Genomic DNA, 21,718 nt, shown 5'->3' with positions numbered 1-21,718 from the left:
TAAACAAAAATTATACGAAAAACTTTCAAACAAATTTGAGTAAGATATCTTCGGACACTTGCATAATATGTATACACACCATATAGGCGTAGGCAATTTAAAAATGCAATGACGCGCTTCCAGAGAACTGACTGAAAATAAATCGTTTTGTTTCCGACTGTTCAAAAAACCTCGTGTGCATCAAACAGTTAAAGACAAATAATTTATACAAGACAAGCAAACATTTGTGGAAACATAGTGTAAGGAAGAGGTAGTCTAAAATAAGCAAGTCGAAATCAAATTAGTCTGAAAAAAACTGTCCCTCTGACTGAAAATTTTTTGTGGTATCCAAGCGAATAAATCGAATATGAAATATTACTAACTTCCAGTTAGTAAATCAGTGGTACTTAGAATAAAGGCTTTGCTTTGTTGTTAAAAAATAAGTTATGCCAATTGGAAATAATCATTTCAGGAAAAAAATTTAATAATTTTGACTGAAAGTCTAAACACAATTCTCCGTCCGTATTCAAATACGCATTTTGTTTGGAACGGAATTTTTATCATCGTTCAGTCCATTATGCATTTATCAGCCCAATTTTGGCAAAGAAAACTTCTTCTCATGAGAAATGCTTCAATTATTTGTGAGTTCTTTTTTGAGTTGAGCACTTTCCCGAGCTGAATATATGGCTAAAAAGCAGCAGGAGCAAAGTTTTTTTAGTTTTAGATAGCCGCAATAACAATATCAGAAAATTAATACCCTTTTGAAATTCTAAATCTGAGACATATTGCCAACAAATTAAGCAGTTTTTTTTAATATCTTTGTTAAAAAGTGACTGAAAAGGAAATGTGCTCATTGTCTGATATTTTTTGCAGTTATGTTCTGATATACGGAATTTGTTACAAAAACCAGTGTAATTCTGCTGATAAAAGAATATCACCAAATATATATGCTCATGAACAAAGGACCAAAATGCCTTGCAGCAAGTCGAGCTTTTTAATCCACAAAATTTTAATCGACGCCTTTCAAAAACTGTTTTCGCAAATTTTGCTACCCACAGCATTATTTTGATTTTTTATTATTATAATTTGCGCTGATTAGACTCATTTTGAAATTGAGGGTAAAATTTTAAAGTCTTAGGTGTGGTTTTGCTAATGTTCTTTGCTTCAAATAAAAAAAAAATTACTCCAAGAGAAGCGAACATTTGTTGAAACATAGTGTAAGGAAGGCGTGGTCTAGAAAAAGCAAGTCAAAATTAAAATAGGCTAAAAAAAGCCTGCTTCTCTGACAAAATTTTTTTTCTGGCAAAAAAATCCAATATGAAATACTACTGACCTCAACTCAGTAAATCAGTGGTACTTTGACTAGAGGTTTTGTTGTTGAAAAATAAATTCTGGCACCTAGAAAAAATCATTGAGGAAAAAACTTCAATAACTTTGACAGAAAGTCTAAACACAATTCTCCGCCCGTATTCAATTAAGCACAAAATTTGGAACGGAATTGTTTTTCATCGTTTAGTCCAATATTCAACTATCAGCCCAATTTTGGCAAAGAAAACTCAAAACTTCTTCTCACGAAAAGAGTTTTTTTTTGAGTTGAGCTTATTTGCGAGCTGAATATATGGCTAAAAAGCAGCAGGAGCAAAGTTATTTTTAGATTTAGATAGCCGCAATAACAATATCAGGAGTTTAATACCTTTTTGAGTTTCAAAATCTTAGACATAACATTAACATATTCAGCATTTTCTAAAATCTGTGTTAAAAAGTGCTTAAAAAGGAAAATCTCGCTTTGTCTGATATTTTTGCAAATTATTTCAGATATTCGGAATTTGTAGCAAAGACCAATTTAATTCTGCTAATAAAAGAATATCACAAAAAGCAAACACCCATGAATAAAGGACCAAAAATCTTAGCAGAATGTCAAACTTCTTAATCCAAAAGCATTTAATCGACGCCTTTCGAAACTTGTTTTTGCAAATTTTGCTACCCACAGCATAATAATGCTTTTTGATTATAATGTGCGCCGAATAGACTCATTTTTTAAATAACGGTGAAATTTCGAAGTCTTAGGTCTGGTTTCTGCTAATGTACTTTGCTCAATCTGAAAAATTAAGTGGTTAGATATCAAAATTTTTCTTTGCCACAAAGATATTATTCCCATCTGTCAATCAAAAGTATTCGAAAATTTTTTCCAATTAAGGGAGTGGGAAGATACTCGAGTGAGACCAATATATAGCCGGGATTTGAACCCAGTTAAACATGTTTGGGCCATTTTGAAGCAGCAATTTATGAAACAGAAGGTTAATCCAAATAAATACAAACTGAGAAATCTGCAACGAAGTTAATTTAGTTATTGCGTGAAAACTGCATGAAAAGTTTACATCCCATTTAGACGTCAAAGATCTAAATAGGCGCTGGCGCGCTTCTAGAGAAGTGACTCTACTCAATATCTTGTTTTTATTCTGACTATTAAATAAAAAACCCTGTTATGCACGTAGATGTTCGAGCACCACTGTATATCAAACAATTAAAGAAAAGAACTTTTTTCCAGACAAGCGATTATTTGTTGAAACTTAGTGTGGGGAATGTGTTGATGCAAATGAAAATCAAATTTAATCTAGAAAAAAGAGTGTAATTATCGATATTCAACATTCAATACTGTTTTTTGTTCGCAAATCCTGAAAAACGTAACGGCTACGAAAAAACGGTTTTAGCTTTGGTGCTATCCAATACCGGATTCAAACAATGTAACAAGACAGCCTTACCATTATCTACATCGGCATTATCAAAAAACATTATTGTAACGAAGTGTTACCTACAGCATAAATTTAGCTCAGCAAGTTCAATTTAAGATTAAACAATAAATTTCACAGTTTTAAATTTTAATTTTTGCTAGTTTTTTTTGCTTAAACAGAATTTTAGTATTTAAAAAACTTTCCTTCACTGTTTGCAAAGCTATCATGATGCGAACTGCAATAATTCATGTATGTTTGAAAAAATGTCTCGGCCAACACACAAGAACTATGGCAGAGTATATATACAAACGCTATCGAAGGAAGAAGAGCTTCGAGCCATTGCAAGCAATAGAGTTTTGTGAAAATTTTGCTGAAATGGAAACATAACCGACTAAATGTCGGAAGAATTGTTCTCGTACGACTAGTGGGAGCTCTAATCAATTGCAGCCTGCTTCAGTCGGTGGGGGTGGGATAAATGGGATTAAGAAGTTCAATAGTTGGCTTCAAACAACCACATTATAGTTTAATATATACGACTATTAAGATTTAAAGTGAACAATGGCACCAGTTTCAGTGCACTTTTCATTTGACTTTTGGTAATAAATTGACGCCAATTGAGTGAAGCCGCTTCAAAATGTGATTGAGAGAGTTTTAGATCACGCGAAAGGCAAAAAGTCAAGGGCGTAAAAATCATTCGAAAAGTCAAAAATGTCAAGCAAAAATTTTGCAGAAAAAGACACACGTTTGCAAAATTTGCTGTGAACTTCATGCAAGAGCAATTAATAACGTTTTTTGAACAAAACACAAACAAGATTTGGGCCATTTTTATAAGAACAGAACACAATTGATAGATGTCCAAACACACTAAATTAAAAGCAATTGGAAATCTTGAAATAAAAAAATTTTTTTCAAGACCTTATTTTACAAGATATTTCTCCCATCTGTAAATTGAAGGTAGTCGAAAGTTTTTCCAAGAAGAAAAGTGGGAAAAGGCTAGAGTGGCGAGCATATAGCACCGCTTTAAATCTCATTCCGCATGTATGGGCGATTTAAGCCCACATTGCAAGAACAAGCAGCTTTAAGCGAAAACTATACAAAAAGCTGACAGAATTTGAAAAAGTTGATTTAAATATCTTTGGAAACTTGCATAAAAAGTCTACACCATCTAGACGTAAAAAATTTTAAAACGCAATGACGCGCTTCTAGAGAACTGACTGGACTTAATTCCTTTTGTTTTCCTTCGTCTGTACTTTTTAAAAAAACCTCGTGTGCATCAAACAACCAATGACAAAAAGCTTATATTCCAAGACAAGCAAACATTTGTTGAAACAGTGTGCGGAAGGTGTAGTCTAGAATTGGCAAGTCGAAATCAAGTTAAGCTGAAAAAGATAATTATTGTTGATATTAAACATTCAAAACTATATTTCGTTCACAAAAACCAGAAAAACGTAATGGCTAAGAAATAACTTTCAGCTTCGGTGCTATCCAACATCGGATTAGAACATTGCAACAATACAGCCTTAGCATTATCTATGTCGGCATTATCAATGTATATTAAGGTACCAAAAAGCTACCTACGTCATAATTTCTTGAGTGTCTGTCTGAACAGATTTTAAAACAAAAGAATATCAGAAGCCACGCTCACCAGCGCGTCCAAGAACGTTTTCCGGCCGAAAAATTTTTAAAAAGGGATGTATAACTCTTCCAGTTCGGGTCGTCAAAATTTAAGACGTCAATAATAGTCTGCCGAAATAGCTGATGCAACGATAACTAAATTATATCTACTCAGGTGTGTTCGCATTCAGAGAAGCGGCGGAAGAAATAATGTATTCACAAAATAATATTTGTACAGATTTACATGTTTTACATTTGTGCAGAATTACATTTTTTTACATTTTATGAGGTTGTGTTAATTTCTCGAAAGTTTTTTTTCCTGTTTGCGAACTGATAGATAGAGATGTCTTCTCAAGAACACGTCCAATTTAACTACAGGCGTCAATGACTCATATTTCGACATTTTTGGCCAACTTTGTGATCCTCTGCAGATAGGCGCCTTCCCGCTCCTTCAGTTTATTGTGATACTCTTCCTGGAACGAACACAGTATTTTCTTTCATAATAATTACATACATTCTATCGACAACGATTCAATAGTTTCTTAATTCCAAAATGACAGTCGAATCGCGGATAACTCGATGCCAAAAGATTGTTCCTCTCTGCTTACCTGGAAAGTTCCGATTTCCTGTGCTGCCAATTTGTTCACAATGTAGCGAATCTGATCCACTGTCAGTTCAGTCAGAATCTCATCTTCCTTTTCACTCATTTCTGAAAAAAAAAAACTCATGAAACTAAAACAAACAATTAACTGTACGTTGCAATTTGTTTTGCTGATAAAAACTGCACAGACAATAAGACTAATCAAAACAAAGTTTAAGTAGAGAGTGTTTTTCCGTTTTTAATTTTTATGCTATCTTTCGAAATTGATTCCGTTCATTGTAGATGGTACTTTACTGAGCAACTACTGTTTAGGAGCGCTGAGCAGAATGAGCGAAGGATGAAACCAGTCAAAAATTATTTTTTTAACGTAGGTACGCAAAATGTTGAAAAAGCGGTACAAATTAGTTAATGCTAAACAAAAATCTGTTTAGTTCAAAACAAAAGTAGGAGCACAATAATAGCTGGCTGAGATGACGCGGCTATCAAAAATTTGTCGTAACAACAATAGCCTTCGTTGTTTCCTCCAAAGCTACTCAATATTTAACTCTACAAACATTGCACAAACCTCTGGCCAGATCACTGTGAGCAGTGCCACGGCTTCCATCAGCACCCTCCTCCTCCCTGGCCGACAGCTGGTCCACCACCTCTGCTGGCACGGGAGTGCCGGGAGGAGTGAGAACATATGCATTATACACCTCTTCAGTTATGGCTTCCTCTAGAGGGGCTGGGAAAGGCACAGAAGAGACTGGCAATGTCTGGATACTGTACTATAACAAAACCAATATTGAACAAAAATAAAGTTCTCCTCGGGGTCTACGTAGCCTTATCTCAATAAGACTGATGCCACTTAAACAATCCATCTTTTCCCCAATTGAGAAGCCAAACAAACGCGACGAAAAATTTATGACATCTTCGATATGTTCGGTTTCAAATGGAAGAAAAAAACGTAAGATTCGGTATCGTCGTTTTTAAACGTAAGAAAGTTTCGAATGACGACACCACATCTCTTTTATGTCCAATAACGAACAACAACGACGATACCGACAAAAAAATCAAAAGGGCGATTAGAATAAGCAATGATACCGACAATTTCTTATGCTTAAAAATAGAAGATTTCTCAACTAGGATTCCGTTATTGCCCTGTGCATCTACAAAAAAAGTTTGTTTAAATTGATACCTAACCTCAGTGGATGTGAGTTCTTCAATTTGGGTCTCGGAGTAGACAAACGCGTACAACTGATAATGTTGCAGAATCCTAAAACCATACAAATTATTACTCCACAAAAAGCAAATTGTAATGGCGTCAATTGGAGCTATTTATCAACGATTTTTAACTTCCTATGTACTATTATTCACGTGTCCGGAAAAAAGTACCAGACAAAAAAGTCCGAAGTTGCAAAATAGTCCCAGACAAAACAGTAAAACAATCACAAAAAACAGACAAAACAGTCCCAAAAACAGACAAAACAGTCCCATACAAAATGGTCCCAAAATTTTAGATTTTGACTCAACGTATTAATTAACGAAAGTTAATCCGACAATTATGCTAAACCGAATCAAATTATCGAAGTATTAAAAGTGGACGCAAAATTAGTTGTTAAGCTCAATGACAGATTTTGTTTTAATTGAGAAGCATATAAAAGAGTGTCAAGATGATTGGCGTCAAAATTTTGACGCAAATTGTTAATATGGAATTCACTCAGACAAACAAAAAATCGGAATTGCTCAGCTTTGAAGGCTATGGCTATATTAGGCACCGACAACTTACATATGGCGCATCTTGGAGCTGCTGTACTACAAAATGCAATGGCAGAGCCAGGCTACGCAATGAACAAATCGAAGTTATCACAGTTCACAGCCATTTACCTTATCAAGCAGATATAGAAAAGAGAAAATTCCACTCGGCGTTGAAAGACAGAGCAGCAATGGCTGACGAGAATCCACGCTAAACAATATTTGCTGCCAAAAAGGACAGCAGTAGAGAAACAGCTAATATTCCAGCTTACAACTCAAACCAAAGGAAAGTTAACAGAACGCGGCAACAAAATTGTCCGCAAATAAATCAGCCCTCGTCGCTGAAAGGAATTGAGATTCAAGATATCTTACAAACTGCACATAGTGGCGAGAAGTTCATGTATTATTTAGGGCCCCAAGATAAAAAAATAATTATTCGTTCTGCGACTATGCCAGCCATTGACTTGCTCGGGCAATCAGATGACTGGTTCTGCGATGGGACATCCTCAACAGCACCAAACGTATTCTATCAGGTCTACACAATTCACCATTCGGTTGACGGCGTCAACAAAACGTCAACAAAGCGTCAACAAAACGAGTAACGACCGAATTCTAAATTGCAGTTTGGAACGCAATTCTTCAGTGGAATGAAAACATTCAAATTCAATTTGTTAGAACGTGTGGACACAAGTGCAGTCAGTCGGCAAAGCATCCGAAGACAACACTGACTTGGAGTTCCGAGAGCACATCAGAATGATGCTTTGCACGTCTTTCTTGCCGGTTAAAGATGTCATTACTGCATTTGAAAATTTGCAGTCAACTGGCCCAGAGGAATGTGAGCCAGAAGACAACTACATTGGCCGTTACAAATCTACTGGACACAGCCAGAAAACGCAATCGACAAATCAACGTTGGAACTGCTGCGAGCGCATAAAGAAGTGCTATCCCAGGGGTTATTCAAGCGGTTAGTTTCACTTAGATTCAGGGCTGAAACTTCCTTTTTTTGATAATGCTCGCGCAGAATGCCTTGACAGAACTTTCGAAAAATTAGAAATTTTAATACTTAAACAATTCTGACTTTTGTAGCGGCAAACATTTTAAATATTCTCTATTTCGAACTGGATGGCTATATAACTAAGTAAGAGTTTTAACGTTATGAAAGTCGGGACTAACCTTGTGGTAGCCGCCTTACTGGGGAATTCAGCTTCTGGCGGAGGAGATCGATTTCAGCGCTATTATTTATCTCTTGTGAAAAAAATGTGTAGTTCTTAAACATACGATAATTTGAAGTATCACCCTTGAGACTTTGGCCAACACCAACTGACGTAATGCTCTTTAATGTTCTCGTTCAAATAACCGATGAAAGTTCAGTAGTTGTTATTACAAGGTTGTAAGGTATTTGTGGACAATATAATCCCATGATTGGTTGGGATATTTTCATATCAAAACCCACGGGTCATTTATTCATATAACCGACTAATCCCATGTTCGTTTTTCATAGTTCCATATTAAGTTCCACGGGCCAATTAATTAAATAGTCGGCTAAAAAGTCGTTCTGGTAAAATTAGCAATAGTAAATTGGGTAAAAGTTGGCATTGGGTAAAATGGCAGGTTTGGTCAAAAGGCATTGGGTAAAAGGGCAGGTTGGGTGAAATGGCCTTGGGTATAATGGCATTGGGTAAAATGGAATTGGGTAAATTGTTCGGACAACGATAATTTCATTTAACACCATTCACAATTTCTAATCTAATATTTATGTAACCGTGCAGTCAGCCGGCAAAGAATCGGAAGACAACACTGACTTGGAGTTCCGAGAGCATATCAGTATGATGCTTTTCACAGCTTTCTTGCCGGTTAAAGATGTCATTACTGCATTTGAAAACTTGCAGTCAACTGGCCCAGAGCAATGTGAGCCAGAAGACAACTACATCGGCCGTTACAAATCGACTGGACACAGGTAGAAAACGCAATCGGCAATTCAACGTTGGAACTGCTGCAAGCGCATGAAGAAGTGATATCCCAAGGGTTATTCAAGCGGTTAGTTTCACTTAGGGTCAGGGCTGAAAACTTCCCTTTTTTGATGATGCTGCCGCCTAATGCTTTGACCGAACTTTCGAATAATTAGAATTTTTAATATCTAAACAATTCTGACTTTTGTAGCGGCAAAAATTTTAAATTTTCTCTATTTCGAACCACGGAATACAGCTTCTTGTTGAGGAGACCGATTTCAGCGCAATTATCCATCGCTTGTGAAAAAAAGTGTATTATCCATCTGTTTGATGTTTTCGTTCAATTATCCGATTACAGTTCAGCAGTCGTTATTACAAGGATGGTGTAAAATGTTTGTAGACATTATAATCCTATGTTCGGTCGGGAGAGTTTCATATCAACTCCCAAGGGCCATTTAATTATGTAGTCGACTAATCCCATGTTCGGTTTTGATAGTTCCAAATCGAGTCCCACAGACCATTTAATTATGTAGTCGGCTAAATAGTCGTTCTGGTAAATTTAGCAATAGGGTAAATTGGGTAAGTTGGAATTGGGTAAAATGGAATTGGGTAATTTGTCCTGACACCGATAATTTCACTTAACACAATTCAGAATTTCTAATCTAATCTTTACGTAACAACTTTCATCACGTGGTCATCAGTTTTGCGGTAAAATTCAATTGTAAACGAAGATTGTAAGAAAACTGCCTCTATTACCGTCGTTGAGAAGTTTTATTTAATTCAAACGTTAACCCTGCTTGGGACTCCTAGTCGCCAATGGGACAAACTTTAATTTCACCCCTACCAGCGAAACGAAGCTGAGACGAACCCACCGGTGCCTGTTTTCCGATCTGCAAATCGTTAACTTGAAAAGATTCTTCTCTGATAACACTAGAAAGTAATTCGACATTTTCTCTTTGAAAACATGATCTCTAAAAACTAAATGCGTTTGATCTATATTCTCTTAAGTTGCAATTCAATATTTCTGCTTTGAAATAGGAAATATAGTATCTAATTTTCATGATGCGAAAGACTTTGTAGAGCGTATTTATGTATAATTTGTTCAAAATTAGATAAATTACGTACTGATACCTGAAATATATCTCGGAAGTATCCCTAGAGGACATCGGAAGATTATTGTCTTTATCTCATGAACCATGTCACACATCGACATCATTCAAACAAGAATTGTTAAGTCACTCCCCGACTATTTCTTGAAATATATGTTTTAACTTAAAATAGCTAGTGTCGGGTTTTCCTCAGCTGTGCAAACATCTAGAAATCTCAGCAAAATTCTCAGCAACGGTCTCAAGTTAATGTCCAATAATCGATCACACCTTTATATAGATGATAATCCGAAGAGCAGTCAATTTGCGTTCAAATTAGAGATCGCCTCGAGAAGCAGCTTCTGTACAACTTTTAAAGTAAAAACAGAAAATTCGATTCAACTGGAGGTGCAATAATTTTTACCTCTAACTGCTTGGTCGCTCGCTAAAAATTGTTGTGCCGTCTTTGCAACAAAAAAGCGGATTTCAGTCATCAGTTTTTAGGCCCTCTACTTTTTAACTTTCATCTATTGGATTTCAAATTGGTTTTAAAACGATTGAGCGTTAGCTACTATTGTATGCTAACAATAATTGATCTCTTTTGATTCAACACTAGTTAGCTAAAAAAAACAATTACCTCGAAAATATGCTGCAGTGTTATCTTGCAATACCTATGAAGTGCGATTTTGTTTAAGTTCTCAGAGTTTGCATTGATGATGATCTTCCTTAATCGAAACAGGTCAGTTGAGTGTGCTTCATAAGTTAACGTTCATTAGTAAACAAAAATGTCCAAGGACTGGTGAACAAGTCGCACTAAATGGACAAAATAAAGTGCTTGTTTGTCATCTCTTGACAATTTTAATGCAATTCAATGCGGTGCGGAGCTTCCATTTATCAGCTAGAAAAGTTAGGGTGTATTGCGAATACAGCATCTCACTTAATTTTTCGAGTATCCCCTGGTACGCCCCCTCAAAACCCGTTAAATCTACATTGGTTACCCTTTATTAAACGTAATCTTCAAAAACCTCTTTTTCGGCCATTGAATTGTTCACCATTCTGAAAGGATTCCCATTTATTTCGTTTCGTTAATTTACAAATAACAAGAATACTAGTTGCCAGCATGCCCATAGTCTAAAAGTTCCACCTATGAAAGGAGTACTGGGTGACTACCCTTGAGCTGTTATACCCGAAGAAGGTGTTTCCCGGAAAACGGTTGTTTATAAGTAATCCTATAATCCTAATCATAAAGTTCTAAGACTTGAAGGCAGTGTTTGCAATTAAGCAGTGATAAAATATTAGCAAGAATAAAATAAAAACACAGAGCAAACATACTTAAGGTATCACGTGTGAACAATGGCATCATGTTCAACAATAAACATTGCTGCAACACATGAGATATCAAAGCCATCTACTGCACCCACAAGCCATCTACTGGTAGCCAACTCACGAACCCGTGAATTGGAATTTGGGAATTTCAAAATGCTCTCTCCCTGGTGAAGAAATTCAACTCTTCGACAATTTATCCCAGCCAAAGAATACAAACTTATTGTTCTCCTTCTGGGCGGCACCGATTTGTATAACAGAACTGACAACTCAACCTGATATAAGTGACATTTCAAACGATCTGCAAAAGCTAGCTGACAGGTACACAACTGTAGCCAAAAAAAAGTATTCGTCATAGGAATACCCCCGCGAGGTGAAAATTTTGAAAGAGCCCAATTCTTAAACGATCTACTCAAACAAAAGATGGCCGTCAGTTGTCGTAAGTTTCGAAGCTCAAACAATTATCTTAAAAGTAAACGGTACCGAAAAACTATAGAGATGGTACATCTTAGCGACAGCGGAATCAGCGATCTGAAAAACTTACTTAAACACAACGTCTTTTACAAAATGAACGATAGAGTTACGAAAGAAATCAAAGAGTCGGACGATTGAGTGCCACAGTACAGGAAACTGCAGCTGTGGTACCTTCAGTGGATAACTAGAGTGATTGTTTTACTCTTTCACTTTTTCTTCAGTGATCTTCAGGTTTTAGAGATAGAGTAAATCATTTATTTTCGTTATTCGCAGTGACCTTCAGGTTACACAGAGATTAGGAAAATACTAAGCTTTAAAGTGACCCACAGGCTACAAAGTTACAAAGACTTGAAATCCAAGACTATAAATAACAAGCAAAAATCATTTCAACAACAAAACCCAAGGAAAACACGCCAGTCCACAAAAACAGTAATAGCAAAACAAACGAACAGAAAACTAGAACTTCCTGTGCAGCTAGTTCAAGCAAAATTAGCAAAAACAAGTTTTGTTCTTTTTTTGTCAAAATTTTCCCAAAAATCCGAGTGTACTGGTTTCGATTAGAGTTGTACCGATATCCTAATTAAATAAGAAAAATCTACCCCATATTTGCGACGAATGCGCTGGAAAAAAAGGTAATATTTTGGCAAAAATTGAATCCTCTTAAAATACAGAGAACTCGACAAAAATTTTCAAATCTTGTATAATATCGAGCAAAGCTACTTATCTCTTGATATTATACAAAAGGAGATTAAAAGTCTAAAATTCCCAAATTAAATTGATGCAAGTGTAGTTGGATCTAGCAATGCAGGAAAAATAACGTAAAAGCAGCAAACTTTTAATCAAAACCCTTCGAAGCAGAATTAGGGAATAGATGGAAGCTTCAAATCCAAGGAAGCTGTTGAAAGAATGCAAGAAGACCTCTAACACCTAGAGCAAATACTCGAGTACCTGAACATCGAAGACCGAAAAACGATGAAACCTGTACCACTTCGGAAGGTTAATCTAGAAAACAAAAAAAAGAAAGAGTAATCCTTTTCGTCACAGAATGCAACCTTAGTAGAGATCTCATAATCAAGAAATTATTGGGTTATTGTTCCAAATGTCAGCGAGGGCAACCAGGCAAATAAACACTGACTTCTCCAAAAAAGCACTTAGGAAAAACACTTACGTTTAATGCTCGAAGTCTACTAGTTCTAAAAAGTGAAAACACAAAAATTTTGCTATCAGTCTATAAACTTGCCATTCTGACGATACATTTCTGTGAAAAAAAGTTTGGTTTCCGAAAGAACCGATTGGCAGCATTGAAGTTACTTCTCTTTCTGGATAGATTGTACAAAAAATTTGACAATGAAGCAATCAAAGACTCAAGTACCTTGACTTTTGGAAAGCTTTTGACACCGTACCACATAACGTCCTGATTCAAAAATTTCATAACATCGGCATTAGAGGAGAGTTAATTGAGCTGATTTCGTCATATTAAACGAACCGGAATGTGAAAAATAACAATGAAGTATCTCAATTACGGGAAGTTACCAGTGGCGTCCTCCAGGGATATTAGGACCACTATTCATAATCTTCATCAATGACTTGCCTGAACAACTAACCGATGTAATTTTATTCAATTTTGCTGATGATATAAAACAAATAGGTGAGAAGCATAATACTGAAATGGCGACTTCAAATTTGTCAACTTGGTTTAAAGAAAATCCAATGAGACTTAATTATATTACAAGCACCTTTTATACGTAAAAGGAAGTATAACTGCGTCTATTGATCTCCATCTGCTAATCAGGTGAAAAATCAACGCAACCTTGGCTCCAAGTTTCAGCAAATCTTTCTTGAAATGCTCATTCAGGAAACGAAAAAGATTATGTGCACTTTTTGAACAAGAAAAATTTCGCAAAAGTCAGCAAAAATCAAAACTAAACATTCAGTTAGGTTACGTTGTACCAATAACTACCTATCGCTCTCAGGTATGGTTAGCAAACAACGCAAACGAAGGAAATCGAAAAGCTGCAAAAATTGCTACAACTTGGATTTTAAATGAAACGAAACTATAAATAGCGACTCTTAACTTTAAAATTACTCGCTCTGTCTCTATATTGAAAGGCATGAATTACTACACCTTATTGCTTTGAAGGAAGGTAGCTATGATATCGAACTGTCAAACTCTGAATGTATTCCAGAAAGTACGACCCGCCAACATAGCACAGGAGAACTACACAAGAAAAAATCGACTAGCAAGAGCTGACGAAAAATTTTTCCACCGAACAAAAATTCTGTACAACCTAGTGCTTGCAGAGTACTCAAAACATGGGAAATCCTTATGTAAAAATACAGAGTTTAAAATATGTTTGTATTATTTTTGTAATAGCTACACAGAGGAAAACAAATGTACTTGGCGCATTATATGCATATGTGGGAACTGCAGCAGCAATCAGAAACTTGTAAACCTGGGCAACTGAATTGGCGCTAAACCCGGAAGAACGATCTTCAACTCTTATTTTACTGCTACTACTACATGATATTGAAGAAATTATACATTTTTCTTATTCATAAGGCACAAAATCTAAGTCTAAGAGCCATGCAAGCATTGACGAAGCATCAGATTAGAACTTATTCTATCCTAGCGGTAAACCTAGCGGTAAACCTGTCTATCCTAGCTTATTCTATCCTAGCGGTAAATTGAGCTGATTTCGTCAAATTAAACGAACCGGAATGTGAAAATTGACAATGAAGTATATCAATTACGGGAAGTTACCAGTGGCCTCCTCCAGGGATATTAGGACCTCTATTCTTCATAATCTTCATCAATGACTTGCCTGAACAACTAACCGATGTAATTTGATTCAATTTTGCTGATGATATAAAACTAATAGGTGAGAAGCATAATACTGAAATGGCGACTTCAAATTTGTCAACTTGGTTTAAAGAAAATCCATCGAGACTTTATTATATTACAAGCACCTTTTATACGTAAAAGGAAGTATAACTGCGTCTATTGATCTCCATCTGCTAAGCAGGTGAAAACTCAACGCAACCTTGGCTCCAAGTTTCAGCAAATCTTTCTTGAAATGCTCATTCAGGAAATCAATTAAGTTATTTAACTTACGTGTCAGCCAAGAACTCAGACAATGATTTGGCCTGTTCTGAAGATATACAGTCAATAGGGCAAGGTGCTGGGCCTGGTTTGACATCATCGCTCTCAATGGATTGTTGATTAGCTGGCGCAACAGCTGGAGGAGGCTCACTATTACTTGTCAACTGAGACGCCACCGTTGTCACTCCTCGGAAAGTCTCTGAGAGGAACTCTGTTAGATCATACAGAGAAGAACCATCTAAATATCAAGGAATAACGTGAAAACAAGGGCTTTATAACAGTAGTTACAATTGCAAATTCTGAAACTATAGTTTGGATTTGAATACGAACAACTATAAAACTTTACCCCGGATTAAGCTCAATAGCTTATTCACTAAAGTGAACACAGCTGATATCTGTCGATGATCGAATGCCTTCTGAACACACCAAAAGAAAGACAAGACGTAACAATCCAACAGAGCGCCAGTTCCCCAATCGCTTTGCCAATTTTTCAGACCCATTATTTGGGCAAGTTTGTCCATGACGTTCTCGGGGCTCAATCTGTTCAAGTCTTTGACTACACTTTTCTTCAAAATTTGCCAAGCATATGCGCCTTCCTTTTCCAGGGCTTCTACTTCTTCGTCCTTAAAATTATCAAAGTTAGAACTTCTGCCGCTGATTCACACAGCTTTGTTTCAGTTCTAAGAAGGCAGCCAATAACTACATGTGCTGCTTTCCTCTGTATACTAATAACATATACCAAATCAAGCTCGCGTAATTTTGCCTCACAAAAATTCACTTTATACTGGCACTTACTTTCAAATCATCAAGTGAGAATTCTTTTGAGGTCGTTGAAACTTTCGGCTTGGACGCAGAGGTTTTAGCTTTTCGGTTTTTAGTGGCCATGCTTCCTGAAAACATTTGATTGCAAATATCAATGGCTAGTTTCTAGCTCACTAAAATAGTGCGGACGCTTAGAGTACCGATAAAATTGGTATACTATGAGCAAAAAGACAAGGTAAATAAGGTAAGAAAAGTATTCAAGCTCGGGGCGTCAGTTCAATTAATTAACAATATATCTATCGATGGTAATAGAAGTCAAGGAGCATTACATTCAGGCTCACTACGACGAAAATTTATCGATTGCTCTAATCTAAGTGGCTGATGCATTATAAACGTAGAAAACTAATAGTGGGTTAGATGTCACAAAGTGGTTTAGGTGTCACAGAGTGGTTTAGGTGTCACAGAGAGGTTTAGGTGTTTCTTCTGCGCAACTAATTGCTCTTCCCGCTTTTTTAGCTTCAGCAGTAGGTGCCGTGAAGCACTGGAACATCACTTTGCAGAGCAGTTTGAAGACAAATGGTTCAATTGTGGTCTGGAAGACTGGTATGCAGTAACAGGAACCCTTGAAGCACCAGACAACTAACATCAGAAAAATTGGTCTAAGGTTATGCATCAAAAGGTTCTTACCGATTCGTTGCCTAAGTTAGGTTAGGACGGAGTGAAACGGCTAAACGCCTGTCAAGATAAATTTGCGTCACAATGGCTAAATGTAGTACCTTCCAAAAACCTTAATCTTGGGTTGTCAAACCAAGTTGAGAATTTCTGCAGAGGAGTTTTTGAAAGACCTATTTAAATCCCTCTGTATTATGAATAAAGAGCCCGGAGATCGCAGTTTTTTGAAGAGAATCTCTCTTGCAATCGAAATAGCTAATGTTGCTCGTGTAGTGGGGACTGTTGATGACAGAGCCACATTTGACGAGATTTTTGTATTTTTTTGCATATTTGACGAGACTTTTTAGTTTTTTGTTTTCAGCTGATGTTCGTTGCAGTTTTTTGGCTCCTCTCCTGTCACTCAATGTGTCATTGTTACCGTTGAATTCCTTCTCTGTTGTTGAATTCCTTCTTTTGAATTGTTGAGCATGCCCGGGCTTGCAGGTCCTCTTGACTGACTGGAGTGCCTGGCGCTCCTAATGATACTTTCAACACAGTCTGATTTTAAAATGAAATTAAGAAAGGCCCCTCCCAACATTAGGTGAGTATTGGCTGATGCGGTGCCCTCCTACCAATACGTTTTCTAAGAGCACTTCGTATTTTTCATTTGATAAAAGCATACTTAAAAAAAACATCGTACCAATTACTATTTAATGTGGTAATTCCACTTTACATCAACCTAGCAACTGAATGGGAAAAATACCTCAGGAAACCACATTCATCACCCTCTTTTACTTAATCTGACAATATTGACATCACAGCATACTAATCTCACAATTTGAAACTATAACGCATTACTCCTAATGGAAATTGGGGTTATTACTTTAAATCTACATTACCCAACACTCCCCCGCAACTATAATTAAGCTGGACACTCTGATCACTTGGGCCCGATACAACAATCTTTACGCCACAAGCGGTATTACGATGTCGATTAAAAATGACATTTCCGTCAACCACTACAAAAATTTTATTCCGCTCACAGAAACATTTACAATGAATGTCTTTATCACAAGGAAGCTTGGCGGGAAAAATGCATAGAAAAAAACCAATAACATGAGCATTTCTCAATTCAAACACCTGACAAAACTTGCAACAAAACCCACTCATCATTTAGTGGGTTATCCAACACATGCTAAAAGATTTTCTAGATAGCCGCAGTATCGAGCACGAACACTCAGGCTAAAACAGAAATTGGAGAAAATTTCCTGTCTATTAATAGAATGAACACAATTTTTACCGGGCAAGCTGTAAACAAAAAGTTTAAATACGAAATCCATTGCCCGTGAAGCACTGGAACATCACTTTGCAGAGGAGTTTGAAGACAAAGAGTTCAATTGTTGTCTGGAAGACAGGTATGAAGTAACAGGAACCCTTGAAGCACTAGACAACTAACATCAGAAGAATTGGTCTAAGGTTATGCATCAAAAGGTTCTTACCGATTCGTTGCCTAAGTTAGGTTGGGACGGAGTGAAACGGCTAAACGCCTATCAAGATAAATTTGCGTCACATTGGCTAAATGTAGTTCCTTGCAAAAACCTTCATCTTGGGTTGTCAAACCAATTTGAGAATTTCTGCAGAGGAGTTTTTGAAAGATATATTTAAATCCCTCTGTATTATGAATAAAGAGCCCGTAGATCGCAGCTAATTGAAAGAGAATCTCTCTCCCGATCGAAATAGCTAATGTTGTTCATGTAGTGGGGACTGTCAATGACAGAACCACATTTGACGAGATTTTTGTATTTTTTGCATATTTGACGAGACTTTTTAGTTTTTTGTTTTCAGCTGATGTTCGTTGCAGTTTTTTGGCTCCTCTCCTGTCACTCAATGTGTCATTGTTACCGTTGAATTCCTTCTCTGTTGTTGAATTCCTTCTTTTGAATTGTTGAGCATGCCCGGGCTTGCAGGTCCTCTTGACTGACTGGAGTGCCTGGCGCTCCTTATGATACTTTCAACACAGTCTGATTTTAAAATGAAATTAAGAAAGGCCCCTCCCAACATTAGGTGAGTATTGGCTGATGCGGTGCCCTCCTACCAATACGTTTTCTAAGAGCACTTCGTATTTTTCATTTGATAAAAGCATACTTAAAAAAACATCGTACCAATTACTATTTAATGTGGTAATTCCACTTTACTTCAACCTAGCAACTGAATGGGAAAAATACCTCAGGAAACCACATTCATCACCCTCTTTTACTTAATCTGACAATATTGACATCACAGCATACTAATCTCACAATTTGAAACTATAACGCATTACTCCTAATGGAAATTGGGGTTATTACTTTAAATCTACATTACCCAACACTCCCCCGCAACTATAATTAAGCTGGACACTCTCATCACTTGGGCCCGATACAACAATCTTTACGCCACAAGCGGTATTACGATGTCGATTAATAATGACATTTCCGTCAACCACTACAAAAATTTTATTCCGCTCACAGAAACATTTACAATGAATGTCTTTATCACAAGGAAGCTTGGGGGGAAAAATGCATAGAAGAAAACCAATAACATGAGCATTTCTCAATTCAAACACCTGACAAAACTTGTAACAAAACCCACTCATCATTTAGTGGGTTATCCAACACATGCTAAAAGATTTTCTAGATAGCCGCAGTATCGAGCACGAACACTCAGGCTAAAACAGAAATTGGAGAAAATTTCCTGTCTATTAATAGAATGAACACAATTTTTACCGGGCAAGCTGTAAACAAAAAGTTTAAATACGAAATCCATTGCCCGTGAAGCACTGGAACATCACTTTGCAGAGGAGTTTGAAGACAAAGAGTTCAATTGTTGTCTGGAAGACAGGTATGAAGTAACAGGAACCCTTGAAGCACTAGACAACTAACATCAGAAGAATAGGTCTAAGGTTATGCATCAAAAGGTTCTTACCGATTCGTTGCCTAAGTTAGGTTGGGACGGAGTGAAACGGCTAAACGCCTATCAAGATAAATTTGCGTCACATTGGCTAAATGTAGTTCCTTGCAAAAACCTTTATCTTGGGTTGTCAAACCAAGTTGAGAATTTCTGCAGAGGAGTTTTTGAAAGATCTATTTAAATCCCTCTGTATTATGAATAAAGAGCCCGTGGATTGCAGTTTATTGAAAGAGAATCTCTCTCCCGATCGAAATAGCTAATGTTGTTCATGTAGTGGGGACTGTCAATGACAGAACCACATTTGACGAGATTTTTGTATTTTTTCGCACATTTGACGAGAATTTTTATTTTTTTATTTTCAGCTGATGTTCGTTGCTGTTTTTGGCTCTTCTCCTGTCACTCAATGTCTCATTGTTACCGTTGAATTCCTTCTCTGTTGTTGAATTCCTTCTTTTGAATTGTTGAGCGTGCCCGGGCTTGCAGGTCCTTTTGACTGACTGGAGTGCCTGGCGCTCCTAATGATACTTTCAACACAGTCTGATTTTAAAATGAAATTGAGAAAGGCCCCTCCCAACGTTAGGTGAGTATTGGTTGATGCGGTGTCCTCCTACCACTACGTTTTCTAAGAGCACTTCGTATTTTTCAAAAAAAAAAAATAAAAGCATACTCAGAAAAAGCATCGTACCATTTACTATTCAATATGGTAATTTCACTTTACTTCAACCTAGCAATTGAATGGGAAAAATACCTCAAGAAACCACATTCATCACCCTCTTTTACTTAATCTGATAAAATTGACATCACAGCTTACTAATCTCACAATTTGAAACTATAACGCATTACTCCTATTGGAAAATGGGGTTATTAATTTAAATCTACATTACCCAAAACTCCCCCGCAACTATTATTAAGCTGGACAATCTCATCACTTGGGCCCGTAACAACAATCTTTACGCCACAAGCGGAATTACGATGTCGATTAATAATGAAATTTCCGTCACCAACTACAGAAATTTTATTCCGCTCACAGAAACATTTACAATGAATGATTTTATCACAAGGAAGCTTGGCGGGAAAATGAATAGAAGAAAACAAATAATATGAGCTTTTCTCAATTCAAAAACCTGACAAAACTTGTAACAAAACCCACTCATCATTTAGTGGGTTATCCAAAACATGCCAAAAGATTTTCTTGACAGCCGCAGTATCGAGCACGAACACTCAGACGAAAACAGAAATTGGAGAAAATTTCCTGTCTATTAATAGAAGGAACACAATTTTTACCGGGCAAGCTGTAAACAAAAAGTTTAAATACGATATCCATTGCACGTGAAGCACTGGAACATCACTTTGCAGAAAATTTTGAAGACAAAGAGTTCAATTGTGGTCTGGAAGACTGGTATGCAGTAACAGGAACCCTTGAAGCACCAGACAACTAACATCAAAAGAATTGGTCTAAGGTTATGCATCAAAAGGTTCTTACCGATTCGTTGCCTAAGTAGGGTTAGGACGGAGTGAAACGGCTAAACGCCTGTCAAGATAATTTTGCGTCACAATGGCTAAATGTAGTACCTTGCAAAAACCTTAATCTTGGGTTGTCAAACCAAGTTGAGAATTTCTGCAGAGGAGTTTTTGAAAGACCTATTTAAATCCCTCTGTATTATGAATAAAGAGCCCGGAGATCGCAGTTTTTTGGAAGAGAATCTCTCTTGCATTCGAAATAGCTAATGTTGCTTGTGTTGTGGAGTGGGGACTGTTGATGACAGAACCACATTTGACGAGATTTTTGTATTTTTTTGCACAATTGACGAGATTTTTTTAATTTTCAGCTGATGAGCGCTGCTGTTTTTTGGTTCTTCTCCTGTCACTCAATGTGTCATTGTTACCGTTGAATTCCTTCTCTGTTGTTGAATTCCTTCTTTTGAATTGTTGAGCATGCCGGCGCTTGCAGGTCTTTTTGGTTGACTGGAGTGCCTGGCACTCCTAATGATACTTTCAAGACAGTGCTATTTTAAAAAATCAAATTAAGAAAGGCCCCTCCCAACGTTAGGTGAATATTGGCTGATACTGTGCCCTCCTACGACTACGTTTTCTAAGAGCACTTCGTAATTTTCATAAATAAATGAAAGCATACTTAAAAAAAGCATCGTACCAATTACTATTCAATATGGTAATACCACTTTACTTCAACCTAGCAACTGAATGGGAAAAAAATTCAGGAAACCACATTCATCACCGTCTTTTATTTAATCTGAAAAAATTGACATCAAAGCATACTAATCTCACAATTTGAAACTATAAGGCATAACTCCTAATGGAAATTGGGGTTATTAATTTAAATCTACATTACCCAAAACTCCCCCGCAACTATTATTAAGCTGGACACTCTCATCACTTGGGCCCGATGCCACAATCTTTACGTCACAAGTGGAATTACAATGTCGACTAACAATGACATTTCCGTCACCCACTACAGAAATTTTATTCCGCTCTCAGAAACATTTACAATGAATGATTTTATCACAAGGAAGCTTGGCGGGAAAAATGCATAGAAGAAAACAAATAACAATTCGCAATTCAAAAACCTGACAAAACTTGTAACGAAACTCACTCATCATTTAGTGGGTTATCCAAAACATGCTAAAAGATTTTCTAGATAGCCGCAGTATCGAGCACGAACACTCAGGAAATTGGAGAAAATTTCCTGTCTATTAATAGATTGAACACAATTTTGACCGGGCAAATTGGAAACAAAAAGCTTAAATACG

At 36.7% G+C, this 21,718-nt stretch overlaps 1 protein-coding gene across 1 annotated transcript; it reads right to left on the bottom strand.

Annotated features, from left to right (window-relative positions):
* Positions 1-4,523: 4,523 nt before the first annotated feature.
* On the bottom strand, positions 4,524-15,507 carry LOC142337257 (uncharacterized). Its single transcript, XM_075386412.1, has 7 exons — positions 15,387-15,507; positions 14,938-15,214; positions 14,604-14,829; positions 6,109-6,181; positions 5,492-5,693; positions 4,934-5,034; positions 4,524-4,798 (listed from the first exon to the last, which is right to left on the bottom strand). Exons 1-7 carry the CDS (start codon positions 15,489-15,491, stop codon positions 4,715-4,717), a joined length of 1,068 nt encoding a protein of 355 aa, XP_075242527.1. The 5' UTR covers positions 15,492-15,507; the 3' UTR covers positions 4,524-4,714.
* Positions 15,508-21,718: the final 6,211 nt, after the last annotated feature.

This window comes from Convolutriloba macropyga, chromosome 3 (genome assembly GCF_964194025.1).
Source record: "Convolutriloba macropyga chromosome 3, txConMacr16.3, whole genome shotgun sequence".
Taxonomy (NCBI): Eukaryota; Metazoa; Xenacoelomorpha; order Acoela; family Convolutidae; genus Convolutriloba; species Convolutriloba macropyga.
This window is presented reverse-complemented; position numbering and strand designations above follow the sequence as displayed.